Source organism: Bos grunniens, chromosome 1 (assembly GCF_055505025.1).
Source record: "Bos grunniens cultivar Pamir isolate PY7600 chromosome 1, Bosgru_T2T1.0, whole genome shotgun sequence".
Taxonomy (NCBI): domain Eukaryota; kingdom Metazoa; phylum Chordata; class Mammalia; order Artiodactyla; family Bovidae; genus Bos; species Bos grunniens.
The window spans coordinates 73,655,548-73,677,370 of NC_141165.1; the positions used below are offsets into that span (position 1 = coordinate 73,655,548).

Here is a 21,823-nt window from a genome sequence, read left to right on the forward strand (position 1 = left end):
AGGGGTTGTCTCGTTCAGTTATCGGAGTCCACTGGACACACTCGCATTTGGAGCCGGGAGCGCGGGCTGTGCAGCAGCCGGGCTCAGCAGGCGGGTACGAAGTACGAGTGACTCCACCGTGTGGGCCTTTTCCTTTGTACAGCTCGCCAGCGCTGCGCCAGCCAACAGGCGCGCCAGCGCTCCCTCCAGGAAAGGCTCTGGCACAGCGTCCTTGAGAATCCTCCCTGTCAGACACAGGAGCGTCTGCTCCGCAACTATCCAGTGGTAGATGCCGTCGCAGGGCTTCATTAGGTGGCTCCAGATACTACCTGACAGGCGGAGTAACCTAATTCAGAAGCCCACGTGAAAAGCCTGAACAAATGCAAATCTGGCCAGGTTGTCCCCCCAATACATTCTTAAAAGGAGGGACCCGGTCGCAAGAGTGCCAGGATCACCCACAGGTTCTGAGCCAATTCTGGAAAGCTCAGGTTTCCTCTTTTTCATGTAAAAAGCCAAACCCCAAACACCTTGAATGAAATTTCTAGTAATAGCTCCTCAACCCAGGCGTTTGGAGATGTTCTTTAATGCTTTCTGCTAACAGTTGTGGGCTGTGGTTAAGAGGTGGTGTTAAGCCACCTGCAAAGTGAAATTTGTGCAGAGGTTCTTCCCTCCTATGACTAGGCTCTTTGCACTTTGCCTGCACAAGTAGAGCAACCATTTTCATAGCAACCCCTTGCAAGAAATTCAGAGAGGGTTTAAAGACCCAAAGGAGTAATATAGCTTAGGGTTGTGTTTCCACAGTAGTTTCTGGCTCTTCAAGGATGACAAGTATTTTTGAGGAACCAAATGAAGGCTTTCCTGTTGGTAGTAGTAGTATCCAGTGCCCAGTCAGAGCCAACTGTGAACTGGTCTCTAGAAAGCAACATATTGCTGAGGAGACTGATAATATGGGACTTTCTGGAATTTGCAGATTCAGTGAACTCAGCTTCTTGGATTAAGTCAGGTTCTTATGGGTGAGAATCACAGATGTAAGGGAAGGGAGAAGGGAAGAGTAAGGAGAAGCTTATGAATAGGAATGAGAGAAAAAGGAAAGAAATAAATCACACTCAGAAGGCAGCTCTCCTTCCCACATCTGTACCTTCACAATCTTCAGGGGTTTCCATGGAGATGAATTGGCTGACTTATGGCAAGATGTAACAGGCAGTGTCTGTCTTCAGAAACCAGTTCTGTCCCCTCATCTTTCACACACACTCTCTGGGGCCTCAGCTACTCTACCTGGGCCATGAGGGAGTAGGTCTGTGATCCCCAAGGTCCCTTTTGCAGTTCTGAAATCATATAACTAAGCAGAAATGAGCATAGCTTTCAATAGCCCATACCTCCTTGTTCCTTCAAGAAAACAGTCATTATTTCCATTTTTCTTGTGAACATGGACAGGCTTCCTGTCTTCTCTCTTCCACCGCCCTCCTCCCTTCTGTGCCTCTTTTTATCTATCCTAATTATGATTTATCTCTTGTCTCTGACAAATTACATTGCTCTGATGTATGGCAAAATCAAGGAACAAGTCAGAATAGCCTGCCTTCCTCTCTACTGAACAAATTAATAATCAGTCACATCTATTGAATATCAATTATATGCCAAAGGTTGCGACGTGCTTAGTTGCTCAGTAGTATCTGACTATTTGCAATCCCATGAACTGTAGCCCGCCAGGCTCCTCTATCCATAGGCATACTCCAGGCAACAACACTGGAGTGGGTTGCCATGCCCTCCTCCAGGGGATCTTCCCAACCCAGGGATCGAGCCCAGGTCTCCAGCGTTGCAGGCGGAATCTTTACCATCTGAGCCACCAGGGAAGCCCATGAATACTGGAGTAGGTAGCCTATCCCTTCTCTGGGGGATATTCCCAAGCCAGGGATTGAACTGGGCTCTCCTGCATTGCAAGCGGATTCTTTACCAGTTGTGATAGGCAGTGTCAATTACAGCAGCTATCACCACCATATCACTGGTCATAACAAACACCCTCTTCCAACAACACAAGAGAAGACTCTATACATGGATATCACTGGATGGTCAACACCGAAATCAGATTGATTATATTCTTTGCAGCCAAAGATGGAGAAGCTCTATACAGTCAGCAAAAACAAGACCAGGAGCTGACTGTGGCTCAGACCATGAACTCCTTATTGCCAAATTCAGACTTAAATTGAAGAAAGTAGGGAAAACCACTAGATCATTCAGGTATGACCTAAATCAAGTCCCTTATGATTATACAGTGGAAGTGAGAAATAGATTTAAGGGCCTAGATCTGATAGACAGAGTGCCTGATGAACTATGGAATGAGGTTCGTGATATTGTACAGGAGACAGGGATCAAGACCATCCCCATGGAAAAGAAATGCAAAAAAGCGAAATGGCTGTCTGGGGAGGCCTTGCAAATAGCTGTGAAAAGAAGAGAGGTGAAAAGCAAAGGAGAAAAGGAAAGATATAAACATCTGAATGCAGAGTTCCAAAGAATAGCAAGAAGAGATAAGAAAGCCTTCTTCAGTGATCAATGCAAAGAAATAGAGGAAAACAACAGAATGGGAAAAACTAGAGATCTCTTCAAGAAAATCAGAGATACCAAAGGAACATTTCATGCAAAGATGGGCTCGATAAAGGACAGAAATGGTATGGACCTAACAGAAGCAGAAGATATTAAGAAGAGATGGCAAGAATACACAGAAGAACTGTACAAAAAAGATCTTCACGACCCAGATAATCATGATGGTATGATCACTCACCTAGAGCCAGACATCCTGGAATGTGAAGTCAAGTGGGCCTTAGGAAGCATCACTACGAACAAAGCTAGTGGAGGTGATGGAATTCCAGTTGAGCTATTCCAAATCCTGAAAGATGATGCTGTGAAAGTGCTGCACTCAATATGCCAGCAAATTTGGAAGACTCAGCAGTGGCCACAGGACTGGAAAAGGTCAGTTGTCATTCCAATCCCAAAGAAAAGCAATGCCAAAGAATGCTCAAACTACTGCAAAATTGCACTCATCTCACACGCTAGTAAAGTAATGCTCAAAATTCTCCAAGCCAGGCTTCAGCAATATGTGAACCGTGAACTTCCTGATGTTCAAGCTGGTTTTAGAAAAGGCAGAGGAACCAGAGATCAAATTGCCAACATCCGCTGGACCATGGAAAAAGCAAGAGAGTTCCAGAAAAGCATCTATTTCTGCTTTATTGACTATGCCAAAGCCTTTGACTGTGTGGATCACAATAAACTGTGGAAAATTCTGAAAGAGATGGGAATACCAGACCACCTGACCTGCCTCTTGAGAAACCTGTATGCAGGTCAGGAAGCAACAGTTAGAACTGGACATGGAAAAACAGACTGGTTCCAAATAGGAAAAGGAGTACGTCAAGGCTGTATATTGTCACCCTGTTTATTTAACTTATATGCAGAGTACATCATGAGAAACGCTGGACTGGAAGAAACACAAGCTGGAATCAAGATTGCCGGGAGAAATATCAATAACCTCAGATATGCAGATGACACCACCCTTATGGCAGAAAGTGAAGAGGAACTCAAAAGCCTCTTGATGAAAGTGAAAGTGGAGAGTGAAAAAGTTGGCTTAAAGCTCAACGTTCAGAAAACGAAGATCATGGCATCCAGTCCCATCACTTCATGGGAAATAGATGAGGAAACAATGGAAGCAGTGTCAGACTTTATTTTTTGGGCTCCAAAATCACTGCAGATGGTGACCACAGCCATGAAATTAAAAGACGCTTACTCCTTGGAAGGAAAGTTATGACCAACCTAGATAGCATATTCAAAAGCAGAGACATTACTTTGCCAACAAAGGTTCGTCTAGTCAAGGCTATGGTTTTTCCTGTGGTCATGTATGGATGTGAGAGTTGGACTGTGAAGAAGGCTGAGTGCCGAAGAATTGATGCTTTTGAACTGTGGTGTTGGAGAAGACTCTTGAGAGTCCCTTGGACTGCAAGGAGATCCAACCAGTCCATTCTGAAGGAGATCAGCCCTGGGATTTCTTTGGAAGGAATGATGCTAAAGCTGAAACTCCAGTACTTTGGCCACCTCATGCGAAGCGTTGACTCATTGGAAAAGACTCTGATGCTGGGAGAGATTGGGGGCAAGAGGAGAAGGGGATGACAGAGAATGAGATGGCTGGATGGCATCACTGACTCGATCGACGTGAGTCTGAGTGAACTCCAGGAGTTGGTGATGGACAGGGAGGCCTGGCGTGCTGCGATTCATTGGGTCACAAAGAGTTGGACACGACTGAGCAACTGATCTGATCTGATCTGATCTGATCACCACCATATAGTAAGTGACTGCTCTGTACCACCTGGTATGATGGCAGGCATTTCACAAATATCATTTAATCACCACAGTAACCTTGTATGACTTTAGTCTCATTTTGTAGATGCTGTGGGTATAAGAACCAAAGTGTGTATCACTAAACATATGACTCTAGACCATTTTCTGCCTTCAGGTAAGGATTTGCCTGAGCTTGGAAAGACAAATCATCCTACAAGCACTACCAAAGTAGATTCTACCTCCCTTTTGGTGGATTGTCAGCAATGCCTCTGACAATGAAGAGAAAGACAAAGGTTCCACCCTGGGTGCCACAAATGAGGTGAGGTACCATTGGGCCACCTGGTTTAGTCTAAATCAGTGGTTCTCAAACTAGCAGAATCACCTGGAAATATAGATGAATTTTTAAAAAATACAAACTCCTAGTCCTTGCCTTCAGGGATTCTGATTCAGTAGTGTGGGATGAGATCTGAGAATGTGCATTTCTAACAAGTACCCAGGATTACTGATGCTGCTGGTCCTGGGACCACACAGTGAGCACCACTGACTACAGCAAAGCTATTCAAACTTCTTAGACTGCAAACCATAGCATGATATAAATTTTACCTCATGACACAGCAGACATAAATATACATAATTAAAACAAAATGAAAACAATTGTTGTATGGAACCATTTTTTCCCTTCAGAAAATTAACTCAAAATGAATCACTGACCTAAATGTAAAACACAAAACAATAAAATTCCCATAACAGTTTTCATTCCGATCCCATAGAAGGGCAATGAAAAAGAATGTTCAAACTACCGTGTATTTGCACTCATTGCACATGCTAGCAAGGTAATGCTCAAAATCCTTCAAGCTAGCCTTCAACAGTACATGAACCAAGATGTACAAGCTGGATTTAGAAAAGACAGAGGAACCAGAAATCAAATTGGCAACATTCATTGGGCCATAGAGAAAGCAAGGGAATTCCAGAAAAACATCTACTTCTGCTTCATTGACTATGTGGATCACAACAAACTGTGGAAAATTCTTAAAGAGATCTGAATACCAGACCACCTTACTTGTTTCCTGAGAAACCTGTATGCAGGTCAAGAAGCAACAGTTAGAACTGGACATGGAACAACAACAGCCTGGTTCAAAATTGGGAAAGGAGTACATCAAGGCTGTATATTATCACCCTGCTCATTTAACTTCTATGCAGAGTATATCATACAAAATGCCAGGTTGGAAGAATGACAAGCTGGAATAAAGATTGCTAGGAGAAGTATCAACAACCTCAGATATGCAGATGATACCACTCTAATGGCAGAAATTGAAGAGGAAATAAAAAGCCTCTTGATGAAGGTGAAAGAGGACAGTGAGAAAGCTGGCTTAAAACTCAACATTCAAAAAATTAAGATCATGGCATCCCGTCCCATTACTCCATGACAAATAGAAGGGGGAGAAGTGGAAACAGTGGCAGATTTTATTTTCTTGGGTTCCCAAATTACTGTGGATGGTGACAGCAGCCATGAAATTCAAAGATGCTTGCCCCTTGGAAGGAAAGCTATGACAAACCTAGACAGTGTATTAAAAAGCAGAGACATCACTTTGGAACTAAGGTCCATATAGTCACATGTATGTATGGTAGTCATACCAGTAGTCATATACGAATATGAGAGTTGGACCATAAAGAAGGCTGAGCACCAAAGAATTGATGCTTTCAAATTGTGGTGCTGGAGAAGATGCTTGAGAGTCCCTTGGACAGCAAGGAAATCAAACTAGTAAATCTGAAAGGAATTCAACCCTGAATATTCATTGAAAAGGTTGATGCTGAAACTGGAGCTCCAATACTTTGGCCACCTGATTCAAAGACCCGACTCCTTGGAAAAGACCTGATACTGGGAAAGACTGAGTGCAGGAGGAGAAGCGGGCAGCAGAGGATGAGACGGTTGGATAGCATCACCGACTCAATGGACATGAGTTTGAGCTAACTCCAGGAGATGGTGAAGGACAGGGAAGCCTGGTGTACTGCAGTCCATGGGGTTGCAAAGAGTCGGACATGACTTAGCAAATGAACAACAACAAACAACAACATAACATAGGAGAAAATCTAGATAACCTAGGATTCAGTGAAGACTTCCTAGGTACAATACCAAAGGTATGTACCATGAAAAAAACTTGATAAGATAGACTTCATTAAAATGAAGCTTTTCTGCTGTGTGAAAGATACTTTTAAGAGAATAAAAGGAGAAGTTATGGGTTGATAGAAAATATGTATGAAAAATATAATTCTCTGTTAAAAAAAAAGGACTATTATCTAAACCATACAAAGAACTTAAAAAAAAAAAGACTGTTAAAATACAAGAACTCTTAAATCTCAATAGTAAGAATAACCTGATTTTTTTAAGTGGGGGAAGGGTTAAGCTCTATCTTATGCTCATTATTGCTGTAAAAATAGTCTACAAACTTGCAACTAGAAGACTAGTAAGTTCTAGAGATCTAATGCACTGCATTAGTGATTGTAGTCAACAATACTGTATCATGTACTTCAAAGTTGCTAGAAGAGTAGATCTTAAATGTCCCATCAAAAAAGAAATCATAATTATGTGACATGAGAGAGGTGTTGGCTAATCCTACGGTGGCAATCATATTGCAATACATAAAGGTATCAAACCAATAGGTTGCACAGCTTAAACTTATACAATGCTATGTGTCGATTATATCTCAATTTTTTAAACATAATACAGAATAAATAAGTTTATTTTAAAATTCTGTAATTTCAATTTTGAGACAGTTAAGAGGAGGATTTGTTTTAAATACATGTTTTTCACATTTTTGGAAACATTATAAAATGTTGTATTTTTCATACCCCACACCCTTTTATATCAGGACATTCCCCCTTGCTTCTTCCCCTCAGAAAATTCTGTAAGATTAAGGGTCATATAAGGGCTCTTCGCCCTGAAGCCCATGAGAGAAAAAGAACCCCATAAACCACAGAAAGAAATATCCATGGGGCACTCAGGTAGCCTAAAAGGTCTGACAACAGCAGGCCCTACCCTACGAACAAAGCAGGGACCCCCACGGGCACGCAGCCATCTCCTGCACTGCAGCTCTGCTCTCTTCTTTGATTGGTTTTAGCGGTGACGCCCCCCCTGAATGCCTCGCTCGGATTGGCCTACTTCTTGGATCAGACTGGACGGTGGCCAGAGGAGGACAAGAGAGTTCCATACGGTCTGGAGGGACGATTTGGGTCACATCTGAGAAGGAGTTGCACATCAACAAGCGTCCAGGCTCCAGGGACATGGCGGCGGCCTCTGTGATGTCGGTGCTGCTGATGGCGACTGAGAGGAACCGGTGGCAGCGAGTCCAGAGCGTGCTGCTGCTGCTGCCGCCCAGGCAACGGTGGGTGGAAAGGCGGCTGTGTTCCTGCCCAGGGATGGGGGCTTGGGGTGTTGGCCCGCCTGAGCGGTGCGAGTTGCGGGGGTTCGGGAGGCTCGGTAGAATCTGCTTGTCAGCGGATTCTGCTTTCAGCCCCACCCGTGAGAAGTCCTCCTCCACCCAGCCCTCCCCTTTCTTCCCCTGCTCGAGATTCACTCTTCAACCTGCCCTTTGCCTTAGTTTCTCGCGTTAGCGGTGGGAGTGGGGGGAATGGAACTGGGCCTACCATCCTCCAGGCACCTCCTACCTATGGGGCCAAGAATAGGGTTGACAGATTTAGCGATAAAAATACAGGATGCTGGTTAAAATTTAAATTTCAGATAAACAACACAATTTTTATTATAAATGTCTGCGATATCAAATCAAATTAAAAATATAAAACAGTATTAGTTATTTGTCTGAAGCTTAACTGGGCGTCCTGTTTTTTATTTGGCAATCCTAAGCAAGAATACCATTTATAAAACCTGCTAACCATTTACAGCGTCCTTTCATAGCACTGCCTGTATAGGGAGTATTATAATCCGTGTTCTAATGAAGCCCAAGATTATGCAACTAGGAAGTAATGGGGCCAGGACACTTTAAAAGCCATTTCAGTTCTGTCCTTCTCAGGTGTGCATTTCAAAGAAAGATTCCCCGGGAGCTCTATTAATTGTTAGAATGAACCTAACAAAAACAAATTTATCTTTCAGGGGGCCTGGAAAGTTGTTTTATATTTAGGTTCTTTGCTGTGGCATTGACCTTATATTTAAGGGAAGAAACTGTATTAAATTGTCAAGGAATATTGACTTAGTGTGTGATGATGAAAGTATATTGTATATGTATTAAATCACAATGGCCTATCATTTGACTTTGATATCAGTGGATAAGGTTATATTCATGCAAGAGATCCATACATCATTGCATAGGTAATGATTAAGGCAGTGAAGGGTATTCTGGAATGAGACACACCTGGGTTCAAAACCTAGTTTCACACTTTGATGGCAGTAGGCAAGTTACCTAATCTTTCTGGGCCTCCATCTCCTCTTCTTTAAAGTAGAAATGATAATAATTGTATCCACTTCATAGGATTGTTGTATTAAATTCTTATCAAGTGCCTGGGGCATTGAAATTTATTAATTTTATCTATGATTAACCATTACACTTTAACTTTTAGTAAATGTGAATTTTTGGCATAAATTATTAGATAATAAGTATTTTAGTTTTAAGTTGAAAAAAGCCAAGTAATTAAGAATATTATGAATATTGTGAGTTTCATTGCAAAGAAACGTACTATTCAATAATAGTTAAAGCAGATATTTTAGACCATAATATACCAACTTTATCAAATCACAAATCTGTAAGCCAGGCTAATATAATAAAAATTTATATTTTAGTCTCAGAAATTGTTCCCCATGTATAATCTTACATGCTTTAATATTCATTGTGTTATAAACAGCAAGAAACATTAGCACTCTCCAAGGGAAAGAAAATGACTATAGGGTGAGAAATAAAGCCAAAAAATAGGTTTATGGTCAGTGGCTGTTTATGGTGAGGTAGACTTAGTATGTTTTAAAAACCAAATGTCAAGCTTTGTAGGAGTTTTATGTTTCTTTTTATTTCCTTAGTGTTTACAGTGTTAACATAGTTCACTTACAAACTATTCTCTAAAATTCCTCTTGGGAACTTTTCCCAGTTTTTCTCCAGAAAAACCTTTCCACCACCTTGAAGAGAATGTAGAATTATGAAAATTAAAGGTCTAATCTTAGCAACTATTGACTGTTACCTAAGTAATAGTAAACAAGTCATTTAACATTTCTGAACCTTGGTTTATCTCTAAAATCATAACTACCAAAAACCTGTACTACCATCCCCAAGGTTTATAAATGCTACCAATTATTACTAGCTGTTGCCCACCAGAGAAAACTTCAACCAGGGGTGAATCCAACTATTTGTATTCTTTGTGCCTGCAGCAAGCCTCCTCAAAGGGCTACAGAAATTGCACACTGGATAGACTTGTAATAAAATAAATTCATGGTAGTCCACTTCACCTGGGCTTTCAACAGACCAAGAAATTAAAGCTTTCTTTCTTTTATAGTAGACAGAACCTATGCCCTTTTTGTTATTGTTGTTAAGTTTAAATGCAGTTTTGCAACATGAAAACTGCGGTCTCTGTAATTAGTTAGGAATCTTTGTCACTCGTGATACATGTTTTGCTTGCTATCTATTTTCAAAGCTTATTGCTATGTTAGCTCTAAAATAAAGCTTTTCTTAACAAAGCTATAGGCTTTATTAACGTCAAGTCTGCCAATTAAAACACAATGGGAAAAAAACTCAAGGCTGTATAAGTTTCCTATTGGAAAGATACTTATTTTTGAAGTGATTGATAATCAGTGAATACATATCAGAACAATTTGCCATGGCTCTATAAATATAGAGCTTATTTCCCTACTTATGTGTCTTATACATAACAGAATAATGTAGAAAATGTTTGTTTGGGTTCTTGAATTATTTAGCTGGTATGTGTAGAAAACTGAGGATCCCAATTTTGAAAGGACACAAAAATCTAAAATTAAAAATGAGATGCTTAAAAAGATTTTATCTTGAAGCAGTTTGATTTGTCTGCCTTGTAAGCTTGGAAGTGATTCTACATTGTGCTGCATAAAAACTGTTAGCAGACCAGAATTTTAAACTAAATATAAACAGTTTAACATTTAGCCATGTGCTTTGAAAGTCATGTGATGGAGGCTTTATTTGCAGAACATAATAATTTAAGCTTTTGACTTTTAGATCCAAAAGATACTTCTAGCACTTGGATACTACCTGGGAGCAACTTGTCATGCCTGCATTGTATGGAACAAGTGTTCAAAATAAAATGCAAAAACTGTAAGCTGATGGAAGAGGCAGCACACAACATCCCTGGTACTCCAGGGAGAACATTTGATATAGAAGATATCTTTGTAAGTGTTGGCATATTTTTCCTAGGGCATTTTTAAACCAGTGATATTTAGGTTATGGGAAGGAAAATAACTATCCTAATTGTTTAAGCCATTGCCAAGCATGAGTATCTAGAGATGATACTAAGACTTTTCTTTAATAGGCTTTATTTTTTAGAACAGTTTTAAGTTTACAGGAAAATTGGGATGAGCGTTCCCAGGTTCCTATATTGTTAACAACTTATATTAGTTTGGCACATTTGTTAAAATTAATGAACCAACATTGACACATTATTAATTAAAGTCCAGAATCTATTCAGGCTTCCTTAGTTTTCACCTAGTGTTCTTATTCTGTTCCAGGATCCTGTTCAGGATACCACATGACATTTAATTATGTCTCCTTAAGCTCTTCTTGCCTGTAACAGTTATTCAAATTCCTCTCCCTCCCCACCATTTTTTTTTTTAATGACCTTCACCATTTTGAGAAGCATTGGTCAGATAGTTAGTAGGATGCACTTGTAGTGGAATTTGTCTGACGTTTTCCTCAAGATTAGACTATAGTTAGGGATCTTGAGGAGGAAGACCACAGAGGTAAAATACCATTTTCATTTCATTCTATCAAGTGTTTTTACTGTTGATGTTGACCTTGATCATGTGGCTGAGAGAGTTTGTCAGATTTCTTCATGTAAACTTCTTCTTCCCTCCCCCCTCCTCTGTACTGTGGTCTCTGGAAGGAAGTCTCTATGCACAACTCACTCTTTAAGTAAAACTTTTTTTCACTTTCCCAAATGGACCAAGATGCTTATTTTGGATGAAGCTGATAAAAAATATTGAGCCAAAGGATTAAAGGTCAAATCCACAAGTTTTACCAGAAATCAAATATAAGGACTCAGCTGTGCATATGATTTTTTGCAGAGGGCAGGTTGGAATAACTGTTGCAATATAGCTGTGAAGTGCTATATTGCCCTTTCCCCTGCCAAAAGCAATTGTTTCCTACAATCTCTGTCTAGCTCAGTTCTGTAGTAAGACAGGGACGCTTGGTCTCAAACATTATTCCTCTAAGTGTTATTATGAAAACTGTTATAGTTGATATGTCATCATAATTAGTCATTGTCTCTTTTTTAAGGTTGTGTCCCTTTCTGCCTTAATGCCAATCAACATGCTGAAGTCCTCAAAAAGTTCCTGAGAGATCCATTTCAAATTCTAGTCAAGAAAGAACTGATCATTGAAAGGTATATATTATTGTATCTTATAATTTTGAAATAGAGTAATGTTTTTCTAATTAATGTACATAAAAATTATAGCCAGGATTTTTTTTACCTCCTTATTTAAGCTCTGTGCTAAAATTGTAGTAACTAGTATCTGCAGTGTCTTAGTGCTTGTAATAAAGCTAACAAAGTAAACACAAGAAGAAAAACAACCATACCAGATAGTAGAAAAACTACAGGTAACTAACTCCAGAGTATTTTGTTCTAAAATTTGGTACAGTAATATCAGTATTTTGGCAGAATTAAAAGAATGAATTTCTAATGGGTTTCTTCCAATGGTAGGGCTAGAAGTAAGAAGTCAAATGGCTTTTTATTCTGACACTGATCTGAATTAACATTTTCCTCTCTGAAATACTGTAAGGAAGGAATTGTATGCTGTCTATGACATATGAGGGACCAGCCAGTACACAGGCTGTTCTTTTAAAGGACTCAAGACAAAGGGTAGACTGGATCTGAGAAAACGCATGTCAGGATTTCAGTCTCTTATGTGGCAGGAGCTGTTCTTCCCTGGTATTGCTCCTTAAGACACTGTTAATATCTCATTATTTCCTTAATAAACTGAAGCAGGATCCAATTACAACGTAGCTGAGAAGTGCTGCATTGTCTTTGCCCCCTGCTCAAAATAAGACTGCTTCCTTTCAAGTCCTGTCTGCCATGCCACTGTAGCACCCAGGGATGCATGGTTTCATACACATTTACCAGTTTAAACCCTGACTCAACAAATGACTCCTGAGAGTTAAGGCTTATTAATATTTTGCAGGTGCTGACAGAAAGAAAGAGGCATTACCAAGAGGGAACTCCTTGATAAGGTACAAACTACATTTTGATACTGACTTACTGGTATTTAATTTCATTATGTTATTTATCTACTAAAAGTTGATTGTGAGGGGAAGATTTTTCATTGTCTTTGTCAGCTCAAGCAATATAGGGAAATAAAGATTACTCCACAGACAGCGGTGTGGTTTATAGGAAGTTCATTACAATTTTGTGTCCTGAAAGATTGTATAGAAGTTGCTTTTGAATTAGAATTTGAATATATTATCATATCTCAGGCTCATATTTTTATGTACAACTAATGTTGATGGTTTTGAACTATGATCTGCCCACTTCTTGTGAAAGCTGTATTCTCAGTTGAGTATTTGTCATCTTCACTGAATTATTTGCTTTTATTCTGGAAAAATAAATCATGTATTGTTTTTTCAAGTATGATGTTGTCAGCCAGACAACTTTGAAAATCAGATAAATGAATCAGGAAATGTGTTGATGAAAAGTGGTATTTAAATTGTCCTTAGAAAGATTTGTGGTTAATCAGAACACAGTGGGAAAACAATGTGAAATGTAGTTCAGATTTTGGACTTTATATAGTTTCTATTCAAGGTGTTGCAAAGAGTCAGGCACGACTGAGCGACTGAACTGAACTGAACTGATAGTTTATATTCAAAGGGAACATCACTAATGCTGTTAGATCTGGTTGTCTTTCTTAACTTACACACAAGTCTTTTTTTTTTGGTCATGTTTCTCATATCTTGTGCATTCTTGATGATTTCCTGAATAATTGAGATTTTTCTTGGCATTTTCTGGTAGCAATTTATGTTGACCCAGGCTTAGTTATAGTAGCTTTATCACTTAAATAAGTTGAATTATGTCATGCTACTTATATAAAAATAACTTTGTCAGAAAATATAGTAGTAGTTGGTAAGAATAGATGATGAGGTGATGCTCAGAAATGGTATTGACCTGATTTAGAACATAGACTCTTAAGTGCACCAGCATGTTGTTTGGATAAAGAGCAAGTCGGTGTTTTCCTATTTGTTTTCCTCTTGTCCTGGTTATTTGATATTTTAAGTTGTTCCAGCCAAGACATTTTTGACTGGGCCTATCATCTGTTTTAGTAGAGGGCTGTGGCGGTAATAGTGATACAGTGGTACAGTCAATAGTGTTACAGTGTATGAGGTGACCTGAGCAGAAATCAGTGATAAATATGGTGATAAATAAATAAATAAAAAATTACCATACACATTTTCTAGAGGTTCCCCAAACACAGAAAAATTTTAAGTCCTAAACCAAGTCTGTCCAGTAGAACTTTCTGTAGTGAGGGAAATGTTCCATATCCATGCTGCCCAACACAGTGGTGACAGGCCACAAGAATCTACTGAAATACGGTTAATGCAACTGGGGGTTACATTTTCTATTTTATTTAGTTTTAATTTAAATAACCACATGTAGCTAGTGGTTATTGCCTTGGACAGAATAGTCCTAAGCAATAGTTAACATTCCAGAATTTATATTTTCAATTTGTAGTTCCAAAAATGTGTCAAATGGATCGCACACCTGTTCCTTTTCTTTTGTCTGGTATTTACATCTGTCCCAGGCTAACACCTGCTCTTGGCCCACTTTGGCACAGGCTTTAATTTCACTACCCCAAGCACAATTCTGTAGTCTGCTCTATAAGTAATAACACTCAGGCTGCCTGATAGAATCTGGTCTCGCAGCCAGACGAATCTTTTTGAACAACCACAAAAGTAATATTTTCTTTTTCTCTAGATTTTGTGATTAGCATCTAGTGCTCTGATTAGAAGCCCTCCAAGTATAATCTTGGCAAAGAAAGAGCCACTGGTGGTTAACAAGTAATTCATATCATTTGTACTTCATGTAATACTTGATAACTGATATTCTGGTGAATAATTTTTCTTTTGTTCAGAATTGGAAGCGGGAGTCAATTTGGGAGGAAAGCTGTGGCCATAAACATTGAAGAAGACAAGAAGAATCTTTATGACACTGAGACTTTCTACCACATTACGGTGGAGGAAATGCCAAAGACTGTGGCTGACCTAATTTAATCCCTGGAATGAAATGGTTATGAATGTAGTGCTTGCTATTGCTGAACAGGCAATCACATTGTGCATTGTGTTTCTTTTGGGGATAATATGTGAAGCTTGTCTCAGTGCTCACAACAGATTAAAAATACAGATTTTGATAACAAAGCAACTTCAGACATGATTTCATGTGAGGGTAGTCATTGGCTTTATCTTCTTATTTCCTAGTTCTCTACACATGGTTGTATTGAGCATTTGCCATCATTTAATAATATGGCCTGAAAGATATAAAAGCAGCTATTTATAAAGTTTGTCTGCCTTTATTGTATTAGTCACTAACTGAATAGAGCTAACTTTAAAATGATTTTTTAAGAAAATACTTATATTTATTTTGTTTGGTATCATTTTTTCCAGTAAGGCATTTTATTAGCAGTTAGTTGAATGTTTATTGAATGTTCAATAAATTACAGTGAAGTATTTTTTCTCTAAAGTTGTTTGGTCCTTATTTTTTAAAGATTTGTACTTCTTGCCATAATCCATATTTTCAAAGGAAAAAGATAAAACAGCAGTCTATAGTAATATTTTATTCTAGTTATAAAATTATACACAAAGGATACAATGAACATGGCTTTTCATAAAAGGGTTTAATAGTTCCAAGTTAGCTGCTGCTTGGCAGGAGGATGAAGATTGATCAATTGCAGATTTCACCAGTACCGTCTACTAAACATTATCTGTTTCTTCAAGAAGAAAGAAGCAAAAATGTAAGATTCCTCCCTCCTCTGGTGTGGCAGACATTTCCTGGTACACATCATGTAACTGCTCAACAACAAGGTTTTTGTTAATAAACTAATTAATCAATAGATTTCTTTTCCCATAACAACAACCTGGAGTTGCTATTTGTTGTTGTTGTTTAGTTACTAAGTTGTGTCCTCCTCTTTTGTGCCTCCATAGACTGTAGCCTCCCCAGGCTCCTCTGTCCATGGGATTCTCCAGGCAAGAATACTGAAGTGGGTTGCCATTTCTTTTTCCAGGGGATCTTCCTGATGCAGGGGCCAAACCCAAGGCTCCTGCATTGGCAGGCAGATTCTTTACCACTGAGCCACCTGGGAAGCCCTGTGTTGATATAATTATTGACTTTACCAAAAGACCTGCAGAGCCCTATTTAATCCTGGATTTTATTCAGGATCAAAGGCAACCATCATCTCCAGCTAAAGACATGTTTGATTAGTTTTGTGAATTCAATAGCTTCCTCTTGACACTTCTGCCTCTCACTTACTTCCTCCTACTTATGTGGCCCTCTGCTATCCTCTTGTCATTCTTCCTGTGTGCTCCTCCGAGTATTAGACTGACCTCTCCCTGGATATCAGTCTGAGGACTCTGGCACTTCAATATGTTCAAAAGCAAACTTAACCATCTTGTTCCAGTAATGTTTACCTCGTTACCTTGTACCTCCTTCTCTTATCTGGGCTTCCCTGGTGGCTCAGACAGTAAAGAATCTGCCTGAAATGCGGGAGACCTGGTTTCAATCCCTAGGTTGGGAAGATCCCCCGGAGGCGGGCATGGCAACCTACTCTAATATTCTTGCCTGGAGAATCCCCATGGACAGAGGAGCCTGGTGGGCTACAGTCCTTGAGGTCACAAAGGGTAAGACATGACTGAGTGACTAAGCACAGCACAACAAATTTGGAGATCATTTGGTAATGGTTTCCAAGTTTGTCTCCCTGCCCTCGGTCTTAACTTTATCCAATCCACGTACTGCTTGGCCTCTAGGGTGAGCTCATAAATATTTAAATTAGTAAGTAGCTTTCCTTTCTACCTGGGATAAAGTCCAAAGTCAATAGCTTTCCTACCTTTGGTTTTGCATCTAAAAGTTATCACCAAACCCAAAGTCAGCAAAATTTTTTCCTGTGTTATTTTCTAGGTGTTTTATAGTTTTATGTTTAATATTTAGTTCTGTAAATCCATTTTTAGTTAATTTTTCTGAAAATATAAGGTCTAGGTTTATTTCTTTCCATGTGATATAAAATTGTTTCAGCACCATTTTTAGAAAAGACTGTCTTTTCTCCATTGCATTTCCTTTGCACCTTTGTCAAAGATTGGATCAATATAATTGACTATATTTATGTAGATCTATTCTGGGATCTTTTAAGGGAAACTTTTTCACCTCTACTGTCAAAATTCTACTCACAATACTTCACTTCTAGGCACTTTCAAGAAATCAGATGTTGTTTTTTTTCCAGTATCCATAAATGATTTCACATCTGATTCTTCATATGCCTGCCTTAATCTGTTGGGACTCCTATAACAAAACACTACAGACATATTGAAAAAAAAAAAAACAAATGTATTGATCACAGTTCTGGAGGCTGGAAGTCTGAGATCAGGGTGCCAGCATGGTCAAGTGAGGACCCCATTCCTGGTCGAAGACTTCTCATTGTATCCTCACATAGTAGAAGGGGAAAGAGAGCTCTCTTGGGCCCCTTCTATAAGGGCACTAATCCCATTCATGAGGGTTCCACCCTCAGGACCTAATCACCTCCCAAAGGCCCCAGCTTAGTAGTCCTTAGTAGTCCTTAGTAGTCCTTAGTAGTCCTTAGTCCTATACCATCACATTTGGTATAGGACTTCAACATATGAATTTGGGGAAGATACAAACATTCAAATCATAGCAAAGCCCAATCCCAAATCCTTTTCCATCTATTGTGGAGAATGGTCTGTTTTGGTTATTAAGTTTCCTAATCCAATTGTAATTGTCCTTCCATCTGTCATTTAAAGTAACACAATCCTCTAGCCTTCTTTTAAAGTGATGTTTACATCATGCCAGCTTTGGTATGGTCGTCGTTCTCATGATCATTATCTGAACTCTTGGCAAATACTGTCAAAATAGTCATAGTGTTGAAATTAAACTAGTACTATCTCAACACAAAGCACAACAGTCAATCTACAGTCCAAGTGAAAGACAACCACTAACACTGACACTCAAAATACACTTAAGTTGTACACTTCGGGTGCATCACTTAGAATAATACACAAGTAGATAATTGATTATTGCAAACTGCAAATCATGACTGTCAACATCAGCATACAAGAACAACAACGGCAGGAAAGCAACCCCAACTCTGGAAGACAGATCATCTATGCCATATCTATTTGATGCTAAAAATAGTGTAACTTTCAGCTGTTTGGGCAGCTGCCACAAGGATTTATATTTTCCCCCCCCAACCTTCAGCATTTATTGCCTAAAACTGGGACTATTTGTGTACTGGTTTCCAGAGATGCAGGACTTTCAGTGCTAATGCAACAGTTCTGGGCAAATCAGAACAGTTGGTCATTCTCCTCAGTTCAATGTAGTTGCAGTTCTAAACCAAACCTTCCCATCTACAGCAACTTCAATTGTTTGGCCACTGTTTGCATAAACCATAACAATGCCATTGACAGCGTTGATGTAATGAAGGGAAGATCTAGGAAAGGTAAACTCTTTTATAGTACTCAGCTTCTCTTTCATGACAAAAGAACACCCAACTCTTCTAAGGTGAATATAGTCACCAGGCAGCCTTTCCCAACCCAAAGCAAAAGCCTCCTCCTCTCATGTGTTGTATGTTGATTTGACACGATTTCAAACCCACTTGTCTATGACCTACATTGTTTTAACCCACTTGTTTATGACAAAGACAAACAAACAAAAAATAAGTTGCTTTTAAATGTAAAGTTTCCACATTAAGAATGAAATCAACTGTGTCAGGGTGTCATCATCTCATCTGTGGGTTAAGGAGCACACAGAGATCAGCTGGATAGGGGCTGAGTTCAGTTCAGTTCAGTTCAGTTCAGTCTCAGTCATGTCCAAATCTTTGCGATCCCATGGACTGCAGCACACCAGCCTTCCCTGTCCATCACCAACTCCTGAAGCTTACTCAAGCTCATGTCCATCGAGTCAGTGATATGATCCAACCATCTCATCCTCTGTCGTCCCCTTCTCCTCCCGCCTTTAATATTTCCCAGCATTAGGGTCTTTTCAAATAAGTCAGTTCTTCCCATCAGGTGCCCAAAGCATTGGAGTTTCAGCATCAGCATCAGTCCTTCCAATGAATATTCAGGACTGATTTCCTTTAGGATGGACTGGTTAGATCTCCTTGCAGTCAAAGGACTCTCAAGAGTCTTCTCCAACACCGCAGTTCAAAAGCATCAATTCTTTGGCACTCAGCTTTCTTCGTAGTCCAACTTTCACATCCATACATGACCACTGGAAAAGCCACAGCCTTGACTACATGGACCTTTATTGGCAAAGTAATGTTGAAAATAGATGGGGAAACAGTGGAAACAGTGTCAGACTTTATTTTTCTGGGCTCCAAAATCACTGCAGATGGTGACTGCAGCCATGAAATTAAAAGACGCTTACTCCTCAGAGGGAAAGTTATGACCAACCTAGACAGCATATTCAAAAGCAGAGACATTACTTTGCCAACAAAGGTTCATCTAGTCAAGGCTATGGTTTTTCCAGTGGTCATGTATGGATGTGAGAGTTGGACTGTGAAGAAGGCTGAGCGCTGAAGAACTGATGCTTTTGAAGTGTGGTGTTGGAGAAGACTCTTGAGAGTCTCTTGGACTGCAAGGAGATCCAACCAGTCCATTCTGAAGATCAGCCCTGGGATTTCTTTGGAAGGAATGATGCTAAAGCTGAAAATCCAGTACTTTGGCCACTTCATGTGAAGAGTTGACTCATTGGAAAAGACTCTGATGCTGGGAGGGATTTGGGGCAGGAGGAGAAGGGGACGACAGAGGATGAGAGGGCTGGATGGCATCACTGACTCGAAGGACATGAGTCTCAGTGAACACCGGGAGTTGGTGTTGGACAGGGAGGCCTGGCGTGCTGCGATTCATGGGGTCTCAAAGAGTCGGACACGACTGAGTGAGCTGATCTGATCTAGGTTGGTCATAGCTTTTCTTCCAAGGAGCAAGCATCTTTTAATTTCATGGCTGCAGTCACCATCTGCAGTGATTTTGGAGCCCAAAAAAATAGTCTGTCACTGTTTCCATTATTTCCCCATCTATTTGCCATGAAGTGATGGGGCCAGATGCCATGAGCTTCGTTTTCTGAATGTTGAGTTTTAAGCCAACTTTTTCACTCTCCTCTTTCACTTTCATCAAGAAGCTTTTTAGTTCCTCTTCACTTTCTGCCATAAGGGTGGTGTCATCTGCATATCTGAGGTTATTGATATTTCTCCTGGAAATCTTGATTCCAGCTTGTGCTTCATCCAGCCCAGCATTTCTCATGATGTACTCTTCATATAAGTTAAATAAGCAGGGTGACAATATACAGCCTTGACGTACTCCTTTCCCGATTTGGAACCAGTCTGTTGTTCCATGCCCAGTTCTAACTGTTGCTTCCTGACCTGCATACAGATTTCTCAGGAGACAGGTTGGGTAGTCTGGTATTCCCATCTCTTTAAGAATTTTCCGTAGTTTGTTGTGATCCACAGAGTCAAAGTCTTTGGTGTAGTCAATAAAGCAGAAGTAGGTGTTTTTCTGGAACTCTTGTGCTTTTTCGATGATCCAAGAGATGGCAATTTGATCTCTGGTTCCTCTGCCTTTTCTAAATCCAGCTTGAACATCTGGAAGTTCATGGTTCAAGTACTGCTGAAGGCTGGCTTGGAGAATTTTGAACATTACTTTGCTAGCGTGTGAGATGAGTGCAATTGTGCAGCAGTTTGAACATTCTTCGGTATTGCCTTTCAGCAGAGGGGCTGAACTGAGGGGTTATTAGCATAAACACATGAAGAAGCAACTAAGATGAGAGGACATTTGTACTATTAATACCCAGATTGTGTCTGGAAAATCTGAAAGTTCTGATCTAGGCAAAGCTAACCTTTACTGATCCAGCTCTCTGAAGACTGTCAACAAAAAATTAGCTAAGAGTTGATCTAAAAAGCAATAGAAAATTTTATCTAAGATGACTTGAGGACACAGTCTTTCATAAACCTCTAAGAACTGACTTGTTTTACCTGTTGGAAGTGAAAGCACAGTTGCACACTTTTCAACACAAAGGGTTTTTTATTTTATTTTTTAATCAAAGTAGCAAATTGACAGTTTACATATTCCAGATCTGCACATACAAGGGGAATAGTAAGTGATTGTGACCCCTTACAGAATTTTTTAAAAAAGGAATATTTTCTCCTAAGGAGTTACCTTGCTGGCACCAGGAGGAAATTGCTCTTTTTGGTAAAGCAGGCATTCTTGTGTCTTCTAAGGAGATCTGGTTAATGTACAATGCAGTTGCCAACGCACATGAAAAGGAAGGAGCTAGTAGCAGAAAAAGGCTGGGAGAGAATTTTATGTTCAAATTGTTTTTTCTTGTCCTGGCTTAAAATAATTTTATTTCATCAAGACCTTGGGGTCTTGACTCCTGAGGTGGTAAAGGCCACTCTTAACTGTAGTGGCGAAAGCCTGAAGTGCCCAGTCAAGATCATCTTGCCTCTAATACTCCCGCCCTCTTTCTCTGCAACCTGCTACGGCAACTTGGGACTTTTCACTTTAGGTTCGCAGGTAGCTGGGCCTCAGGTCTTAATTGGTTAAGCCCACTCTCCTGAGAACTAACCGCAGAGAAAAGGTATACCTCAACTGAATTTGGATTCCGTCATCCCACTTTGCCTGAAACAATAGTGTAACTAATCTTTCATTTGTTAGGAGTGTTTCTTTCTTTATTGGCTTATTAAGAGTTGTTATCCTATATGCCATTGTCTGGTGAAATTATAAATCCTGCGGTGAGCGCGTGTTAATTAAATTACTGATTAAGACAGTATCAGTCTCTGAGTATAATTTGCCACCCCATGGTGGCACCATGATCTGAATTCACTTGTTACAGCTAAATGACATTTCCCCAGGGCAGGCTTTGCTGCTGGAAACCACCAACAGGCAATCAAGGCCCACACTTCCTGTTCACATGGTCCTAAAGCTTCTCTAGGGTTCATCCTCTAGCTTCCTATTCAAACTGCAGGGGAGGGAACTGGAGGGAGGCCTACAGGTCTGTCTGACCCGGAAAAAGAAAATGCTGAGCTTACAGGAAACAAAGAGATCCCAACAATGAGTGTGAGCTCAGCGACTCTCCGCAAGAG

At 39.9% G+C, this 21,823-nt stretch overlaps 1 protein-coding gene and 3 non-coding genes across 4 annotated transcripts; all 4 read left to right on the plus strand.

Moving 5' to 3' along the window:
* Positions 1-7,615: 7,615 nt before the first annotated feature.
* On the plus strand, positions 7,616-15,204 carry LOC147379620 (eukaryotic initiation factor 4A-II-like; the record flags this gene model as incomplete). Its single annotated transcript, XM_086415418.1, has 3 exons — positions 7,616-7,682; positions 11,757-11,862; positions 14,600-15,204. Coding segments are annotated over 3 exons (312 nt in total), but the record flags the coding sequence as incomplete, so codon positions are not given.
* On the plus strand, positions 11,551-11,681 carry LOC147379621 (small nucleolar RNA SNORA63). Its single transcript, XR_015135296.1, has one exon. It is a non-coding gene; the product is annotated as a small nucleolar RNA SNORA63 (small nucleolar RNA).
* On the plus strand, positions 11,949-12,123 carry LOC147379622 (small nucleolar RNA SNORA81). Its single transcript, XR_015135302.1, has one exon. It is a non-coding gene; the product is annotated as a small nucleolar RNA SNORA81 (small nucleolar RNA).
* Positions 12,460-12,591, plus strand: LOC147379623 (small nucleolar RNA SNORA63). The gene has a single exon (XR_015135294.1). It is a non-coding gene; the product is annotated as a small nucleolar RNA SNORA63 (small nucleolar RNA).
* Positions 15,205-21,823: the final 6,619 nt, after the last annotated feature.